The sequence below is a fragment of the Eschscholzia californica genome, unplaced genomic scaffold (assembly GCF_041429995.1).
Source record: "Eschscholzia californica isolate CP2 unplaced genomic scaffold, dmEscCali1.0.p SCAF_1, whole genome shotgun sequence".
Taxonomy (NCBI): Eukaryota; Viridiplantae; Streptophyta; class Magnoliopsida; order Ranunculales; family Papaveraceae; genus Eschscholzia; species Eschscholzia californica.
Window position 1 is genome coordinate 39,726,678 of NW_028238198.1, and position 20,674 is coordinate 39,747,351.

Here is a 20,674-nt window from a genome sequence, read left to right on the forward strand (position 1 = left end):
GTTGTTGAGTTTGTCCGTCAGGAACAACTTCCTGAACTGGAGTAGGGAGTTGTTCAACATTGTCTTTTAAGGGTTTTAAATCTCCTTCTTCGACAATCGTACGCATGAAAATTGGTACATTGTCAGAAGTAGTAGTAGGGATCACAATTGATTCCTCCTCAAAGACAATGTCTCTAACCTTATTTCTCCCCCCAAACTCAACATCCTCAAAAATACTGCAGTTCCCGTCTCAAAAAAATAGACTTTCTTGTGGGATCGTAAAATTTGTAGCCCCTAGATCGCTCTGACTATCCAATAAAATAGCTGTTTATTGTTTTGGAGTCCAACTTCTTAGGCGTTTGGCCTATAAAGTGTTGCCTCAGATGGGCATCCCCAAATATGTAGATGCTTAAGACTTGGCTTTCACCCTATCCAAAGTTCATAAAGTGTTTTAGCAACTGCTTTGGATGGTACTCTATTAAGGATGTAAGCTGTTGTCTTTAATGCTTCTCCCCAGAGTAACTCTGGTAAAGTGGAATGACTGATCATACTCCTTACCATATCTTTAAAAGTGCGATTTCGTCGTTCAGCTACACCATTCATGCTAGGAGAACCTGGCATGGTGTACTGTGGGACGATTCTGCATTCTTCTAGGAAGTTAGTAAATGGCCTTGGACGTTTATCTCTTGAACCGTCATATGCCATATTTTTGCTGAATTCACTTAAGTAATTTTCCATTTTGTATCCCGTGTTTCCACGTGCAAGGTTTCATTATAGTATTCAATAGTGACACATGCGTATAGCTTATCATAAGCACTTAGCGAACCAGTACCACACTTATTTGAATTTAAAGAAAGACTAAACTGATTGTTTCCAAATGAAAAATGATAACAAGATTTGTCCAAAACTGAAACTGAAACCAAATTCCGTCTGAATGACGGTACAACAAAAGTGTCTTTCAAATCCAAATAAAAACTAGTTCCTAATAATATCCTGAAATGACCTATTACCTTGACCTCTACCGCTTGCCGTCTCTCACATAGATGTATCTTTCACCATCAATTGGCTTTCGGTAGCTCAAACAACCCTGCATAAAAACACTAATGTGAGTAGATGCACCTGAATCTAATCACCACGTGTTTCTAGGTACTGAAGATAAATTAACTTCAGAACAAACCAAATTAAAAAATATATCCTTCTTGGCACGCCAAGTAGCATACTCGGTACATTCTTTTTTCATATGCCCAGGTTTTCCACAAAAGAAACAATTGTTTTTTTCCTTAGGTTTCTTTTGCTCTGGACCCTTAGCAGCTTCATTATACTTATTCCTTTTCTTGACCTTCCCTTTTGAGGTACTGGCCAAATGAGCACTTTCAGATTTCTCATGCTTCACTTTTTCTTCTTATTGCACACAGTTTGAAATGAGCTCATTAAGAGTCCACTTCTCCTTCTGACAGTTGTAACTGACCTTAAATTAACCAAATTGTGCGGGAAGAGAGTTCATTACAAAATGCAGGAGTATGTCCTCAGACAACTCGAGCTTCGGTGCCTTAAGTTTGGAAGCTATATGAGACATATTCATGATGTACTACCTTATGTTTCCCTTGCCTTTATACCTCATAGAAGTCAGGTTCGCCAAAAGCGTTCCAGTTTCTGCCTTATTGTTCTTTTCATACCTTTTTTCGATTTCGGCAAGGAAATCAATGGCCTTAGTTACCTCAGCAGAGATTGCCCCTCGAAAAGCTTCTGGAATGCCACGCTTAATGACCATTAGACTCATGCGATTTGAGCAATCCCTCATATCATAGTGTCTCCTTTCATCAGGAGAACTATCATCCGCAAGAGGGGCGGGTTGCTCCACCCTAAGTGCAAGATCCAGATCCATGCAGCCCAGAACAATCAGAACGCTCTCTTTCCAGTCCATAAAGTTATTCCCATTGAGAATGGGAATGTGGTTAGCATTCATTGGTATATTTAAACGATAACGAGATATATAGCAGAATACCGAGCACAACATTAATATCAAGTCTTTGGATAGTAATAATAATTTGTAAGTGGTATCTCTATTGCAGTAATCAAACATAGACGATAAATCCTGTCAAACAATAAGTCTATCTTTGGACCAACTCATTATTCACATGGACACCTTACAATCATCTCACATTTATCACCGCATGTGTATATGTAGTTTGGCCAAATATTAAACTACCTTTGGGTCGACTTAATACCCGCATGAATGTACATACACACGACATACTCCAACATTGTCGTTGAACTAATCTACATAAAAGAGGTCACTTTAGCGACTTTTTACTTCAATAAATTCTATCAAATGTCGGATATTATTTGAGGGATGTATTAGTTATTCATTGTTTAAATTTTACAAAATAAATGTCCAAAGGAACCTTAAATTTGGTCTGTAATTGACCCAGTCAGATCAGTCTAGCTCAATAAGTCAGACCGGTCTAACACACTAAATGATCTGTCTGACTCGGATCTGTCAGAACTGTCTGACTCGGTCGAGTCAGATCTGACTGACTCGTCCGAGTCAAAATCTGGTTGACCAGTCAGTTGGTCTGGTCAGACTAACTGACTGGACTGCCCACGTTCCAATTAATAAGGAACGTGGGCACTTTCCATCCCGACTTTAAAGCGGGGCGTTACAACAGTAATCCCACTTTAAAGTGGGGTTGGCCAAATAACGCACCCCACTTAATGTGGGGTGCTGTTTCATTCCCCACACTAAGTGGAGAATTAAAAACTAACCCATATTTTTTTTTTCTTAAAATAAAAAAACAGGAACTTGATATATATATAAAAAAAACTTTATGCCAAATTTTGGCAAATAATTTGTTTAAACCAATATCAAAATTGTATTAAAATGTGATTTCACCGAATCTATAAAACTTTCAATCCAAATATGTAAGATCAATATGTCTTAATTTTATAAAAAAAAACTTTGATCCTTAAACATTGAAATGGAAAGATAACCTATCTACAAATTATCCGAACTTAATTTTCATGGAAGATCATGATAACCCCAAGTTTTAGACATAACAAAACCTTGATATATGTTCATAAGATAAATTAAATACCATAGACTTCTAAATTTCTCAATGAATCTTAAAATTGAGGTGGCTCTGATACCAATTGTTAGAATATTTAACTTTGTACATGCATATAGTCAAATACAAAACCTCCATATAATATGTCATGTATAATATAAACTAGACATGTTCTCCACAAGATTCAAAGAGATTAAACTTAATCACGAAAGCGTACCTTGATCCATAGCTTGAAGATGGTTGGGGACCATAACCCCTATTTATAGACTTTTATTTCTAATTTGGCCCCTCATCAAATTAGAAATCACTTAATGGTCTCTACACGTTTATTCCATGACAGTTTGATACCTACTGGTCAAGTCAATCCATATTAGACCACTTTACGACTTGACAATTTACTGAGATAGCCATACACATGTCTATGCATATGTGAGCCCACATATGTTGGAATTTCTTCCAACATTTTTATGAAACTTCAAGTAGGTTATAAAGTGATATGAAAAATTCCTTTCTTTTTGTTGAAGCATATTACAAAGTGGGAAAAATCCATTTTGTGCACAAAAAAAAACTAATGTTTGTTGTGTGATGTTATATTTACATGAAAAGTTTTATAGTCCCCCCTCTTAGATTTTTGTACTTCAGATAAATTTTCTTTTATCTTTCTTTTTATATCAAACTAGATGCTTTTCTGTATCTATCTAATTTGTGATGTAATGATCTGACTAGTATCTTTAATTTAACCATTATTTTAACGGGAATTTGGCCAAAACTCCCTAAGAAATTATGACTTTGGTTAAAAAGGATCAAAGTTTTTTTGGCTTCACCTCCCTGATGGCAATTATGTAATTTTCAATTTCAGTAAAAAAACCAAGCTAACCCTAGTCTAAGAAAATACCTTGCAAACACCTTGCACTGCCTTGCAAAGCCTTGCAAACACCTTGCATGGTTTTTGCAAACACCTTGGATAGCCTTGCAAACAAATTGCAGAGCCTTGCGAACACCTTGCAAAGCCTTGCAAAAACTTTGCAGAGCCTTGCGAACACCTTGCATGACTTTTGCAAATACCTTGCACAACCTTGCGAACACCTTGCAAAGCTTTGCAAATACCTTGCAGAGCCTTGCAAACACCTTGCAGAGCCATGCAAATGGTTTGCAAATTAGTTTTTGAATTGATTTAACATGAAATTGGTTACAAATTATTATATTTTGTCTAATAGAATGTTGTATCAAAAAACTAGCTAAAACCCTACAAATTCATAATAGTCATTTTATAAGCTCTAGCACCATCATTTTACATTTCTTCGAAAAACTTCCAAAGTTTTCATGAAATTCTCAATTTGAACATAAATATCAAGCAAACAAAACACAGAGATGAAAAACAACTAGCCTAGTGCGTATAAATGAAGTTAAGATCCAAAAGAATAAAGGGAAGCCCCAAGAATACAAAATAAGACAATGTCGAAAAATATACTCAAGAAGTCAACGTACAACCAAGAAACTTTCAGTCAAAGTATAACCAAAATCAAACACCCCATTCAATACGTTGAAACTCCCCTAATAACTTCCTATAAATACAATCCTCTAGTTGATCAAACTCTTCATCTTCTTCTTCTTTATCTCTATCTCTTGATATCAACCAATTCATTTGCACATCCTCTCTCCATCTCTCTCTCTCTAAGGGCTAAGGCAATTGTGAAGAATGGGTTTTCCAAAGAAATTTATCCTAACATTAATGTATCTGATGATTATGTACTCATCATCAGCTAATGCAGTTTATAATGTACAAAAACTAGGAGCTAAACGAGACGGTCGAACCGACTCATCTAAAGCCTTCCAAGATGCATGGACTAGAGCTTGTGGTTCATTTAAACCCTCTCTTATTTATGTACCACCAGGAAGATATCTAGTTACAAATCTATTATTTTCCGGGCAATGTAACAACACTGATATCACTATTCGGATAGACGGAACCCTAGTAGCTCCTTCTGATTATTTGCTACTCCATAATAGAAATATTGATACTTGGATTTCTTTCCAGTCAGTCACAGGTGTTTCTATCCAGGGTGGGATCCTGGACGGTCAAGGCTCGTCTCTCTGGGCCTGCAAGCTCTCCGGGAGTAGTAAATGTTCCGGTGTCCATGGTGTGACGGTAATGTCAATTTTAATTATTACTTTTATATAAATTCCATTAGGCGTTGACGATCTAGTTAATTTACAAAAAGAAAAAAAGAAAACCTTTCTACTTAGAGGTATTTTGGTTTGAAGTCTTATAACTTGACATTAATAATCATCAATAGCTGACTTCTCTCCCTAAATTTCCACCCAATTAACACTTTTTGTATGATTTTACATGAGATTGGATTATTAATAAGATATATTTGTTGCAAAATGCAGTCATTAATGTTTACCAACTCGAAGAATATATTGATCCATGGATTAATTTCCCGAAACAGTCAATTGTATCACTTGGTGATCAACAGTTGTGATAATGTCGATATAAAAGGAGTGCAAATAAGTGCGTCTAAAAATAGTCCTAACACAGACGGCATACATGTACAGTTATCCACCGGAGTTACAATTATGGCCTCAGGTATTAAGACTGGAGATGATTGTATATCTATTGGTGCGGGTACCCGTAATTTGTGGATTCAAAATGTTGCATGCGGGCCTGGCCACGGTATTAGGTAACACATTTTTCTCTTATTAATTACAAGAACCCTAAATTCTCTACGAAATGAATGTTTGTCCGACAGAGTATCACGGTTGTTTCTTTATCTAAACGAACTACTTCGTTTTGCGCAGTATTGGAAGTCTTGCAAAAGATTTAGATGAACCTGGTGTGCAAAATGTGACAGTTAAAGCGGTTGTATTTACTGGTACTCAAAATGGGGTAAGAATAAAGGCTTGGCCAAGACAGAGTAAAGGATTTGTTAATGGAGTTCTTTTCCAAAATGTTGTGATGAGGAATGTCCAAAATCCCATAGTAATCGACCAACATTATTGCCCTAATAATGAAGTTTGCCCAGATGAGGTATTCTTCTTGGCTTTTACTTTAATGGTTTGGTTGTGAAATGATCTGTGTGATAGTTTGAGCAAGATGGAGCTAATCAATCTCCCATAGATTCCTACTAGAGAGGATAGAGTTACCACCTCTTAGAACTATTATCTGGTACTCAAATATAGAAACTTTAGAACCAAGTTATTAAATAAAATATCTATTAAGATGTTAATCTTTTTTTTTCTGTTATAATGTATAGGAATCTGGAATAAAGATAAATGGAGTAACATACAAAGATATTCAAGGAACATCAGCAACACAAGTTGCCGTACGATTTGATTGCAGCAACACAAACCCGTGTCAAGGGATTCGATTAGAAAATGTTAAACTGAAGTATCAAAATCAACCTGCACGATCTTCTTGTGTTCGTGCAGTTGGATCTGCACATGGTCTCGTTGTACCAGCAGGTTGTTTGTAGTTGTAATTGTTTCTACTGCCTTTATGTATATGACACTCGAGCTAGTAATTTAGCATTAGGTTTAAAAATGTTTTTTTTTCTTATCTTGCAAATTGCAGAACTTATATATCATGCATGACCTATGGGCTTTGATTGGCATTGGATTTAGGGTTTGAGATTCGAATATATCTGTGTTGTTTCTCTGGTATAGTAAGACAAAACATTTGTATTACTGTCTATTTAAAACATTGATAAATCAATAAAGCTTTTTAGATTTTTCTATCTTAAATACAAACTTTTAAATTCATTCTGAACTACAAATTTACTTTCTTGTTTTAAAAACATGTTTTTAATTGAGTTAATTCCTATTTGGTCCCCTACTTTGTGACCAGCTTCCTTTATGACCCCCTATTTTCTGTAAATTCAAATATGGTCCCTTTTTTTGAGGTAAATGTCCTAACTGTCCTTCCTTTAAATATTTTTTCAAAATAAAATTAAAAATAAAATATTAATTCCACCTCACTTCCCTCCCCACCACTTATCTCTCTCCACCTCACCTCTCTTTCCAACTCACCTCTTTCACTCTCTCCAACACACTCCTCTCTCTCTCCAACTCACTCCTCTCTCTCTCCAACTCAACATCACCTTCTTCGACGGAGGTCGCCGGCCGGAAAATTTTCCGGCCGGCGACCCCCCTTCAAACTTGTACTCTCTATAGGAATTAACTCTTTTTAATTTCTCTTTAAAACGAGAAGTTCATAAAACAAAAAGAAACATATACCGGGAACCCCTCCAAATTTGTACTCTCTATACTTCTAATTGAAGGAAATGTCCTTCTGAAGGAATGTCCTTTGACCAAGATGACAATGCATTCAAGTTGTGAAATAGGATTATGATAACTTTATCCAGAAGATCATCTAGTTCGGTCAAATTAGGGGTCGTAATATGTAGCTAGAAGCCAACTACGACCAACGGGGTACACCAAAGAGTGACGGTTTGATCAGAGAGATAAAACTAGAGGGAACAGGGTAAAAGCTTGGATTAGATCTAACTTGATAGGTTCAAAAAATTCTGATAAGATCCGGACAAAGATAAGAAGAACCAGGCCCGAAAGAGAGGCGCAAATCAAGTAAAAGGGGCCGACCATGTGATAGTCGGCTAGAGTAATGGGCCGTCCAGGCCAAGCCCACTAAAAGGGCTGCCCTGGCCGGCCACATAAAGAGGAGTCCCAAATGGGACAGAACTCCCATTTGGGAATTCACTCAGAATAGGATTTTGAGTCTTATCTTTTTTGGAGTTCTTAATTGGATCCTAATAGGAATTGGATTTTAGAGTTATCTATATAGGACTATTATAGTACTGAAAAGGTGTGATTTCTTCTCAAGAGAAAATCTATCTCTACAACGTCAAGTAGAAAAAGAGATTTTAGAGAAAAGGCTTTCATTCTATCTATCTAGTAAAAGAATAAAAGTTTTTCGTCTCAACCTCACATAAGGTCCTAGCTGACTCTAAAAGCGGGAGATCAAGTTGATTGCTTGGGTGTTTCAAGTAGGGCGCTACAATTGGAAGCTCTCATCTTCGGGATAAAGACATCAGATTTAGTTGGAGAGAAAGCGATTCAGGTAAATCTCCATCCCGTTCTAGTTCATCTTTAGTTGTTGCATGTGATACTGAAAACTTGTGTTAAACGTATTAGACGTTTGAGATTCCGCTTAGAATACTAGGTGATACCATAACCCAACAATGATGATGTGTCAAGGGGACGCCGCCTTTGACCCTAGTGAATTTCATTTCATTGAATTTAGTCGAAGGCTCGCGTTACGCACCCGTTGACCACTTTGTCTCAACTATTCCCACCTCCTAGGAGAGAGTAGCTCTATCCAAATCAGAAGCAAATTGTGTGAGGGATTCTAACTTTGTAAGGATCTAGAGGATTTGTGCGAATTCCAACCTCTGGTATCCAAGTTGAGAGAAACTATATTGAAAGCCAACCTCTGACCCTCTTGGACTAAGAAGAAAGATAGGGCGCAACTCCAAAAACTAGCCCCCCTTTTCCCGGAGTGACGACAAAAAAAGGGATCATCTCCAATCTAAAACATATGATAAAGAAAACCGTAATGAAAAAGGCTGGCAAGAGGAATATATTCCATCAAGAGAAAGGAGGCAGACTGGTAAAAATACCAACCTCTCTTTCTGTGGCCAGATATAAATCAAAATAGAGTGAAGCCTTCCAGAATCCCTTCTTTTCGGAATTCCCTAGGGGTTAAAAGAGTGGTTTAAGTTTCTCCCTCTTCCATATGAGCTCCCCTCCGATCTAAACCCTCTTTCTAGTTTGAAAAAACATAAATTAATCAGGATGGATCAACAGGCTTTCCAAACCAAACCTACTGGTCTTTTCCTGGGACCTAGCATTGAAGCCTGGCATATCAAGGTGATGGGCAGTACAATTTCATGGGTCAGTCACAAGTCTGGGAGCTGAGGGCAACACTTGGCCTGGGGAAGCTAAGGGCTGTGGTGCAATTCAGGCGAGGAGATTTTCTCAAGAGGTAAAAATCGCTCAGGAGCCCGTCGATAACTTCTTTTTCTGGAGTTGTAACCCTTATAGTTGCGAAGTGCTCGTGCCAGCTATCTTCGAGAAGTTGGAAATATATGTGAGGTATTATATTGAAGCACTTCAAGTTCCCGAACTCTTGATTCTTAAAATCTATCTACTAGAGGCTGGTTTATTTAGGGGAGAACCTGAATTTGTCTATGCGATGTTTATAAATATGGCCGAAATCAACTCTAAATGGGATTCCATTTTTTTTAAGAGCATTAAACATTGTTAGAAGCTCATTTTAGTAAGTCCCACTAGAATATTAAAAAGAGTTTTCAAAGAGTTTCATAGGAAGTAAGTCTGGTCCATTAGCATCAAAACAAAGGTTAGTCCACTTTCGAGTTTGACTGGTTCCTGAATTGAAGTACCATCTAACCAAAAGGTTCATCGTTTTAATCAGGGAGAAATTCGTCGGTGACTGTGTGATACTATACACGACGTCAATTGTCTTAAAGAACGAGGAATATCTCGCCTTGATTGAAATATTCTTTGTCTAATCATCTGATATAACACTAAGTTACTAACTGTATTACATGTTATTTATATAGAAGTTCATTTATATATTTATTTTGTCCGTGTGATATAATACTAAGTTACTAACAGTAATTATGTTATTATGATGTAATGATCTTTTAAAAAAAAATAACTTGGATGATTCATAATTCCACATAAAAGTAGCAGGTAGTATGAGTAATCACAAAATGAAAATCTAAGTACTTTGTAAATCAGAACAAACCTCCTAACCAGACCCAATCCAATTGTAGCTTTGGTATATTGCAAATTACATTATACAAAATATAGTTATCGAGGAATGTCAATGGATGTCATCATACTTGTAATCTCAAAACTGTTTTGCCCAGAATCATCAATGGTGTAAGAAGAAATCGATGGTACACCATAAAGGTCCATCGCCTCAGAGTCGTCGTAGGTTATATTTGTTACCTCATTAATAATAAGGTGTCGTTGTTGACTAGTCACCGGGTGTGCCTCTAACTTTCTCAAACATTCTAGATCAGCTGCTACTTGTCTCATTGTAGGCCTATCTTCACTTTTCAAGTTTAGGCATCTCCTTGCAAGTGTTGCAACTTCAAGTACTTGTTCTTGATTCCCTTCGTTCACCACCCCAGCATCAAGAAGTTGAAAAATCTCATTTTCGTCCATAGATAATATGAAATAAGAAACAAAATTTTTTTGTTCTTCGGATCTTTTTATACAAAGCGGTTTTTCTCCTGTTAAGAGCTCAACCATAACAACCCCAAAACTATAGACGTCGCTTTTTTCCGTTAGTTCACTAGTATTGAAGTATTCAGGATCCAAATAACCTAAAGTTCCTTGAACTAATGTGTTTAAATGAGTTTGATCTAAAGGAACTAACCTTGATGCTCCAAAATCAGATACTTTTGCCGAGTAGTTTTCATCTAATAATATATTGGTAGACTTGATATCTCTATGTATGACAGGAGTAGAAGTCACAGAATGTAAATATGCAAGTGCATTTGCTGTCTCAGACGCAATCCTCAAACGAGCTTCCCACGAAATAGATGTCCCAAAACTATCTTTGCTATGGAGATGATGGAACAAGGTTCCGTTTGAAATGAACTCATAAACAAGCAAGGGAACTTCAGTTTCTAAACAACAACCGAGGAGTTTTACCACATTTCGATGGTTAATTTGAGTGAGAATGACAACCTCGTTTATAAATTGCTCAATCTGACTTTGATCAACAACTTTGGACTTTTTAATGGCAACTATATGGTTGTGTGACAAAGTTCCCCTATAAACTGTGCCATAGCCTCCTTGTCCAACAATTTGACTTTCATTGTAATTGTTTGTTGCCAATTCTAGTTCTTCTGCTGTAAAGAGTTTTGTTGGCTCTTTACCACCTTCATATGAGCATATTTGTTGTTTCAGTAAAAATCCACCGTTTTGACGAAAGAATTTCTCTTTCACTAGCATTAGCTTTCTTTTTCTTACCATCAAGTATAAAAAGGAACAGGCAATTATAAAAAGCAACAACGATATGCCTGTACCTGCATCAAAGTAACAGTTAGTTATGTTTAAATAATCGTATTGACATACTTGAAGCTAGAATTATAAACAAAAACGGATTTTCAGAAAGAAAAAAAAGAACAAAAAGGGATTTGGAAACCACTTTGATGTGGATAAATTGAGCTAATACTACAAATCTGTGTGTTTAGCCAACTTGAAAATGACATTATTTATTTGGTTAGGTATTGGGACTACATAATGCAAGAGTGGCGCATGATTTTCTCCATGTCATCACAGCTGAATCTTGGCCAACGGATGGGATGAAGATTGTATCTAAACTGTTATTATTGTATTTCACTTTTGACTTATTCAAATTAAATTAGGTTAGATTAGTTTTGGTTTAGATTTTAAGTTATCTTATGTAACAATACAGAGAGATCTCTGCACTCCATGTATCTATATATACTCAATGAATTAATCAATCTTCTCTCAATTTGAGGAAGAATTTTATATGGTATCAGAGCCTAAAACCTATTATCACTCAATTCCTATTTTTTTTTCCCTATGGCCGACTCCTCTCAAACCAGTGCGAATCTCCCACCTACGATGATTGAACCTTATGTTGTTCACCCTTCGGACAACCCAAGTTCAGTTCTCATTTCTCCTTTGTTAACAGGCGACAACTATGGAACTTGGGTTCGAGGCATAACTATGGCGTTAAGTGCTAAAGACAAGATGGGGTTTGTTGATGGATCAATTGTCAAACCAACCTCTCCCGATGAATATCGAAGTTGGAAGCGTTGCAATGATCTGGTAAGTAGTTGGATCCTTAACTCAATAGGATCTGATATTCGCTCAAGTGTTCTTTATGCAGAAAGTGCACACGAAATCTGGATCGACCTTCGTGATAGGTTCACTCAATCAAAATGGAATTTTGCACCAAAGAAGTTGTCCTTCCACGCCACAACAAAATAGTGTTGTGGAGCGGAAACAAAGACATTTATTAAACGTTGCTCGTGCTTTAAGATTTCAATCTAATTTACCACTCGAATTCTGGGGTGAGTGCATTTTAACGGCAACTTTTCTTGTAAATAAAATGCCTACACCGATCTTAGGTAATAAATCTCCTCATGAAGCTCTTTTTGGATCGATTCCTGATTATTCATATTTAAGAGTATTTGATAGTCTCTGTTTCGGCTGTAATACTACTATTAAAAATAAATTTGATGTCCGTGCTAAACCGGGTATCTTCGTTGGTTATCCATATGGAAAGAAGGGGTATAATATTTTTGACATAGAAATAAAGAAAATATACACCTCGCGAGATGTCACTTTTCATGAGAGTACATTTCCATATCAGGATATAAAATCACCAACTCCCACATCAATTGAATTTCACCCATTTATGGATTCCGAAAATCATCAATATGTTGATTCTCCCATTCCCACGACATCATCACACTCTTTAGATGTCTCAAGTGCTTCCAAATTTTTGGATACTTCAAACGAGAGTTCTCCTCATGTTGAAAATGATATGTCACCTATTAGTGGTCATGACTCCCCTATCTCTAAGGATCTCACATCATCTCCACATTCCAATTCTGGAAACATTTCAAACAGTGAGAGCCCTGCCGTATCCTCCAATTCAAATTCTAGTAATGAGAATATTAATTTACCCACTACGGTTGTTCCACGATCTCGACCAACACGAAATTGTCATCCCCCTGTCAAATATAAGGATTATATATGTTCTACTATGACAACATCAATCATGGAGGGTCCTAAATACCCTTTAAATCATTTTATTTCTTTTGATCAATTTTCTCCTACTCAAATTTTTTTTCTAACTAATGTCCTAGGTATAGAGGAACCCACATCCTTCAAACAAGCAATGAAATCCTAAGAATGGCAAGAAGCCATGGCAAAAGAAGTTTGTGCACTTGAATCCAATAATACATGGTCATTAACAACCTTACCTCCAAATAAGTCAGCAATTGGATGTAAGTGGGTATATAAGATCAAATATAAGCCTGATGGCTCCATTGAGAGATACAAAGCTCGTCTCGTGGCGAAAGGCTATACTCAAGTAGAAGGTATAGATTACCATGATACTTTCGCTCCGGTTGCAAAATTGGTCACAGTAAGAGTACTCCTTCCACTTGCCGCTATCAAAGAATGGCCTCTCCATCAAATGGACGTCAATAATGTGTTCCTTCAAGGGGTCCTCAATGATGAAGTATATATGAAGATCCCTCCTGGATTTGCTAAATCTGGTGATAACCGTGTATGTCGTCTTCATAAATCTTTATATGCCTTAAAACAAGCATCAAGACAGTGGTTCGCAAAATTTTCTACTGCACTCCTTGATGAAAGATTTAAACAATCCTTAGCCGATTATTGCCTTTTCACCTATCATAAAGGTTCTGTATCTCTTTTCGTTCTTGTTTTTGTTGATGACATAATCATTACTGGCAACAACGCCGATGCCATCACAAGTCTCAAAGAAAATCTTGCAAATCGATTTTCTATTAAAAATTTGGGGCAATTAAAATATTTTCTCGGGATCGAGGTCTCTCGATCTGCCAAGGGCATTTTCTTATGTCAAAGAAAATATATTTTAGACATTTTAAAAGATTCGGGTCTCACCGTTGCAAAACCTATATCTTTTCCCATGGAGCAACATCTTAAGTTGCGACCAACAGATGGAAATCCTTTACCCGATCCGAGCCCGTATCGAAGGCTCATTGGGCGTTTTTTAAATTTAACGGTTACTCGTCCTGATATTACATATGCCGTCAACACCTTAAGCCAATTTATGCAGACACCACACACTGCTCATCATGATGCTGCCCTCCGTATTTTACGATATCTCAAAGGAACCATAGGCCATGGTATTTTATTATCCGCTACTAGTTCCTTACATCTCCATGGATATACAGATGCTGATTGGGCAGGATGTCCCATGACTCGTAGATCTACGACGGGTTATTTTACAATCCTTGGTGATAGTCCTATCTCTTGGAACTCTAAGAAACAACCTACCATTTCTCGTTCTTCCGCAGAAGCAGAATATCGTGCTCTAGCGAATCTGACTACTGAAATACAGTGGTTGAAATATTTATTTGATGATCTTTGTATTCCTTTCTCTGATCCAGTTAAGGTCTTTTGTGATAGTCAAGCTGCAATGCACATTGCAGGCAATCCAATTTTTTATGAAAGAACAAAACACATTGAACTTGACTGTCATTTCATTCGATAGCGTATCAACTCTAACTTAATTGAAACTCGATACATCACATCTGCTAATCAAATTGCAGATATTTTTATTAAACCCCTTGGGGTTGCGCAATTTACTCATTTTACTAGCAAGTTGGGCGTTCAAGATATTTCCCCCGCTCCAACTTGTGGGGGGGGTGGGGGTGGGGGTATTGGGACTACATAATGCAAGAGTGGCGCATGATTTTCTCCATGTCATCACAGCTGAATCTTGGCCAACGGATGGGATGAAGATTGTATGTAAACTGTTATTATTGTATTTCACTTTTGACTTATTCAAATTAAATTAGGTTAGATTAGTTTTGGTTTAGATTTTAAGTTATCTTATGTAACAATACAGAGAGATCTCTGCACTCCATGTATCTATATATACTCAATGAATTAATCAATCTTCTCTCAACTTGAGGAAGAATTTTATATTAGGGGAGTGTGTTGTCTATCTAGCTAAGACTATTGAAAGGAAAGATAATTGTATTGATACGGAGACATCAACAAACAAAACCTATGATTGACACTAATGACACTACCGCCGCTGGCTAAGTAGAAGACTATGATTGACTAACTATCCCAAAAAAGAAACCTGAGCGTGAGCTTATAAGTTATACCATAACATCTTTATAAAGATTTTACCAGAGAGAAGTTTTAACAATTGTACTATGTGAGACTACATAACTATTCTAATAACTAAATCTTCTTAATTTTTATTAACCCAAGAACACTTAACTATACCTTCTTAATTTTATTAACCCAAGAACAGTGAACACAAAAAACCAATCTATTAAGTGACTGAATGGAAATATGAAAGATGAGTTTAATTTGATGATTAACATCAGATTCGAAAGGAAGTTTTACATTATAGTTAGAATTCTAATCTTCATTATATGTTAATCATCTGGTTCTTTGGAGTCCTAATCTACTTAATCTCCTGTAACATAAAATTTGTAGTAATCCAAAGTCTCCTATTACTATACCTAATTTATTTAGCAATTCTAAATTGTATTTATCATTTGGGTAATTTTAAAGGTGTGTTTTTAAAGTGTTATAGGCGCTCCTTTCCTTCATAGTCTCATTCTAAAATTGGTCTTAAGGGGCGCCTATAACACCTCTTCATATAAGAGATAATTATACCTCTTGATCTCATGGGATGAAAATTACCCTTGGATCTGAAGACAAGCTTGGTTTCATCAGTGAGACGATCCCAAGATCCACTTTTCCAGTCGGCTTACACTTATGGAAACGGTGTAATAAATTAGTTCCAAGTTGGATCATTAATTTTGCCAATTCAGATATTCCTTCTTCAATTCTTTAGGCCGACCCTTCAATATTTGGCGAAAGTTATGCTATTATAAAACTAACGCTCTTTAAGTGTTTCAACTTAAGTGTGTCATTTCCTCCTTGAACCATGCATGTGTGACCACAACAAATCATTAATAAATCATTCAAATAAAGGAGCCATGAAATTTTACAAATCCATGATCTTTTTATGTCATCCATTGTCAAATCTTAATCATAGATCATTTTCAGTCCATCCTCTATATTCACAACCTTGTTAAACTACAAGAGGTGCGACAACTCATCATGCTCGAAACCACCGTTAGTACAATGTTGTCACCCATGCGGTTGGGCACCATGAATCTAGTAACCGAGTTAGTCGGACCGCTCTTACGCACCAAACAACAACGTCCATTTTGCAACCATTTTCAGGTGCATGGAGTGTGGACACATCCGATTGACCTATTACTTGCTCCATGGTTTTAAAATGGGTCCACGGGTGTTAGGTCCAAAATAAAATTCAAAAAGGGATTAAGGTCCAATCTTCCCAGATAATAGGATTTTAGTCATTTTCTCTTTTGGAAGAAACATTGTTGATACATAATGTATTATGTATGACACACATAAAAAAAATGAAATAAAGTATGAAACAAAACAAGAATCAATAAACAGAAAAACACTGTAACTTTGACATCTAGACATACTTTAACTATACTAGATGTGTTTTGTTGTAGAAATATACGTGATGGACACTAAATAACGTGTATATTGCGAAACAGACATCAAGTTTGAAATCAATCGAAAAATCTGAAGGAAAAAAAAAATTGGGAGTGGTTTTCAAAAGTTGGGTTTTCTTATATAAAAGGTTATAATGGGTATAATGAATAAATAGAAATGATAGAGATTAGAGATCTATTTTTCTATAGAGATGGGTCAATTTGGACTAAATATCCATATTAATATTATATTAATATTACGGTGGACTAAATGTGTGTTTAGGTGTAGATTTTTGGACTAGGAACCCAAAAATTATTTTAAAATTGAATTTAAACCGTTAGATCTTCTGTGTGATTAGATCTGTTCGATTAGGGGGGGTGGCATTTTCGTCTACATCAACATTTTGGGAAAATGAAAGTGCATTCCTAATATTGATATTAGAGTGGGGTTTATTTAAAAATCTTCATGCAAGTTAGGGTTAGGAAATACCTATAATGACCCTTATTAGTAGTGGAAAGTCTTGTTTATTCACCCTGCAACCACTCCCATTTCTCTTGCCATCCCCACGCATTCCTTGTGGACAAGTGCACATATAACTGCCGACGGTGTTGGTGCAAATTCCTTCACATGGATTCTTGTCTTTATCCCTACATTCATTCACATCTGCCAAACATTCAAACATAAGGAAATCGAGAAGACATGAAAGCAGTGGGCCAATAAGAAAATGAATCTGAAAGAACTAAATGTTTCTGCCGCAGATTATTACCTTGACATCCATTAACTAGATAAGGATTCCCCTCATAACCTTGGCGACAAACGCAACGATATCCAGGATTGTTATCCGCATTTTCACAGTAACTGTTCTCCTTGCACGCATAAGTAGTATTAGAAAAATGATTTTGTACTTCGGTGCACGTCTTGTTCCCTATCGCCCAATCAAGCACCACAGGTATATTTGCGATTTTGGCATAGAAATCAGTAGCACTACCAGTAAGATCCCATGCGTCGAACTTGTAACGATCTTTCTCAGCGAGAAAGGCGTAACTACAAGGATTGAAGGACCAAACCTTTTTATGATTCTCAAAACTGTCCACTACTATTGTGAAACGATTTAGTCTCTTGGGAATAGCTGTTTGGCAACATCCATGGCCATCGCAAAGTCCTTGTGCTACATCGTTCCGTCGGTCACATTTTGAACTACATTGCGTTGTAACATTCGGCCCAAGTGCGGCTAAAGTGTCACACCCGATTGCAAAAAAGTTATTTTTCACATATGACACTGTAAAATGGCTCCTATTCAGGTTCCTCATAGTGTACCATAACAAACTGTCATCCTCTATTGCTTTTCCGGACTTGCTATAACATTGGGTGGCTACTTGGTTTTTTATGCGAATTTCGGTGTCTGAGATACTTACAATTTCGAAACCACCGTTGCCAATGAAGGGCTTTGGAGGGTGATATGAAGTGTTGCATCTTATGCTATATCCATACCCAGCTGATGCTGCCTCGACCGAACAACCTTCACCTATACCAAATGGGTACGGAATAATAATGCCTCCACAGTTGGATTGGCAGCCTTCCTTTGTTGTACTCAACGCAGCTAATGTTGTAACCCATGAAGAACCTAAAAGACTTAACCAACATGTGAGATGGAATATTACAAGCAACGACATAACTTCCTTTGCTAGCTAGGGAACTATTGTAGCATCTTGTGTTCTTTAAATAATATGTTTTTGATCACTAGCAGGGTTGCACATCCCCAAATATGAACCAATTAATTAACCAAGTTGCAAGTATTCTATTTCGTCGTCAACTTGTAGGATTTGACTTTGGCAAACTAAACAAGTACTTTCAGCTCGTTGGACTACTTGACCGAGTCAAGATTGGAAAATTCAATGGAAATGAGCACTATGCTTGACTTTGGCTAACTACTCAAATAATTTTTTGTGTAATCCTACTATGCTTCATTTAGTTATTGAGAGAATTTTTTGGTAAAAAGGAAAGGTAAAATAGTAATCTAATTTGTAAGTGAAAAGAAAATATGCTTAGGGAAACGAGAGCATGAAAAATTATTATATAATTCTGCCTCACAAGTAATTGACACCATTTTCGACAACAAAAAAAAAAGTAATTGACACCAATCTACAACCACATAAGAAACTTCAACAAAGCGGGAACTGCCTAAGGAACACTTCAGGCAATAATATGTTAGAAAAATTTAGTAATACAACAAATTAATATAGGGATTGTAGAGACTTGAAACGTGTATTTAAATACACTTTCCTTAAAGCAATATTTGCTCCCTCTCCACTTGAGATTACTTATAGGTTATGAGCAAATTGCCTCCCAAGATATGACAAGCCTTATGTAAATCTGCACAAAGTAATATGTGAAGATTTACTTAAGGAGCACAAGAGCAATCAAGATTTGGCTAAGAGTTTATTATAGAATAAAAAGATATTTCTAATTTTCTAAGTGAAGTGTTCTCTTGTTAATTCTCTTATTTATAAAGAATGAAACAACTTTTATGAAAGTTTGCAACCTTTCATAAAAGTAGTTAAAGTTGTAGAGATACATTTTTTTAATTTGAAATAAAACTTATAATTCAAATACAAAAACTAGTAGACATATATTTAAAGTTCAAATGGTATTTTCAGACTAAAGTATATTCAAATTAAATTAACTTTACAAATCAAATTGTTCATATTTTTCAACAATCCCCCACTTGAACAATTTTATTAGAAACCTACTTAGCCAAATATATTTAGGTAGTATTAATGCATAAAATATGGTATCTTTCGATTTGAACCATACCTTAGTGTAAGTGCACAAAGTTCTATCGAAATCCCAGGTAGCTTGTAGCTTTGAACCAGTTATTCCTTATGATAAAACCGGTTACACCACACACACAATACATTTGTTCTTTTGCTCCACACAATTCTCGCTTAGCACTTTTATGGCCATGTGCTTCTTGGTTTCATGAACTATCCTTAGACAAACTCTAATCTAATGAGAGGCGGCACCACCTCTAAGTTCACATAGTTGAAGTTCTTTCAGTATCTTTGCTACTTTAGAGATACTTGTCATTATCGACTGAACTTCATTAAGAGTATTAAACTCAAACTCACTTCGTAGCGACCAACACTTTTCATCTTTTAATGGGGTTATATATAAATTAAAGTGTTGAACTAGTCACTTATCAATAACTTGTTGTTACCCATTGAACCTAAGACTAGTTATTTCCTAGTATTAGGTTGGGTTGCCATCATTGGTGACTTTTAATGTAAGAGTTTCAACCCCATCCCACTAGATGTTGATTTTACCATATCTCTTGGTAGAGGTTTGGTAAAAGGATCCGCTAGATTTTGATTTGATCTCACAAATGTAATCGAAATAATTCCATCTTGAATTAATTGTTTTACATACTCGTGTCGTAGACTAATATGTCTAGACTTGCCACTATATACTCCACTATATGCACGTGCTAATGTGGCTTGACTATCACAAAAAATTGAAACGGGTGGAATTGGTTTTTTAATGAATGGAATCTCAATGAGTAGATCTCTTAACCACTCAGCTTCTTTTCCCGTTGCCGCTAATGCTATGAATTCGGATTCCGTAGTAGAATGAGTTATATAAGTTTGTTTGGATCCCCAAGAAATTGCTCCACCACCAAAAGTAAATATCCACCCCGTGGTTGATTTTATCATCTCCACTAGATATCCAACTTGCGTCTGAATATCCTTCCAAAATTTCAGGAAATTTTGAATATTGAAGGTTTAAAGCTTTAGTCTTTTTAAGATAACCTAAAACTCTTTTGATTGCTTCCCAATGTGAAATACCTGGGTTACTTGTATATCTACTTAATTTACTTACTGCATATGCTATATCCGGTCTTGTGCATTGTGTCGCATACATAAGACTTCCGATAACACTTGCATACTCAAGTTGAGCAACCGCTCTTTCACTATTTTGAATTAATTTGATACTTGGATCAAATGGGGTATTAGTCTCTTTTATATTAAGATGAATAAATTTGTTAAGTACTTTTTCAATATAATGAGATTGACATAAAGAATAACCCCCACTATTTTTCTTAATTTTTATACCCAAGATAGTGTCAACTTCTCCAAGATCTTTCATTTTAAAAGTAGAAGACAAAAATGTCTTAGTTTCTAGAATGCCTTCTAGTTTATTACAGATTAGTAACATATCATCAATATACAAACAAATAATAATTGTATATCTATCACAAGTTTTGAAATACAAACATTTATCCGCACTATTATGCTTAAAACCATTTAAAGTAATAACACTATCAAATT

At 36.1% G+C, this 20,674-nt stretch overlaps 1 protein-coding gene and 2 pseudogenes across 1 annotated transcript; 1 reads left to right on the forward strand and 2 right to left on the reverse strand.

The window, feature by feature from the left end:
• Positions 1–1,037: 1,037 nt before the first annotated feature.
• Positions 1,038–1,945, reverse strand: LOC147566766 (uncharacterized; annotated as a pseudogene).
• Positions 1,946–4,767: 2,822 nt separating this feature from the next.
• On the forward strand, positions 4,768–6,594 carry LOC147566767 (polygalacturonase-like). Its single transcript, XM_086668613.1, has 4 exons — positions 4,768–5,193; positions 5,439–5,728; positions 5,847–6,075; positions 6,302–6,594. The coding sequence occupies exons 1-4, from the start codon at positions 4,777–4,779 to the stop codon at positions 6,518–6,520; spliced, it is 1,155 nt and encodes a 384-aa protein (XP_086524739.1). The 5' UTR covers positions 4,768–4,776; the 3' UTR covers positions 6,521–6,594.
• Positions 6,595–9,896: 3,302 nt separating this feature from the next.
• On the reverse strand, positions 9,897–18,022 carry LOC147566768 (wall-associated receptor kinase 2 pseudogene; annotated as a pseudogene).
• Between the last annotated feature and the right edge of the window lie 2,652 nt (positions 18,023–20,674).

What these genes read in the sequence shown, in the direction of transcription:
- LOC147566767 (XM_086668613.1), top strand. Translation starts at nt 4,777, where the DNA reads ATGTATCTGATGATTATGTACTCATCATCAGCTAATGCAGTTTATAAT. An exon ending in GGGCCTGGCCACGGTATTAG is followed by an intron (nt 5,729 to 5,846) that starts GTAACACATTTT and finishes CGTTTTGCGCAG; the next exon opens with TATTGGAAGTCTTGCAAAAG. An exon ending in ATGAAGTTTGCCCAGATGAG is followed by an intron (nt 6,076 to 6,301) that starts GTATTCTTCTTG and finishes TATAATGTATAG; the next exon opens with GAATCTGGAATAAAGATAAA.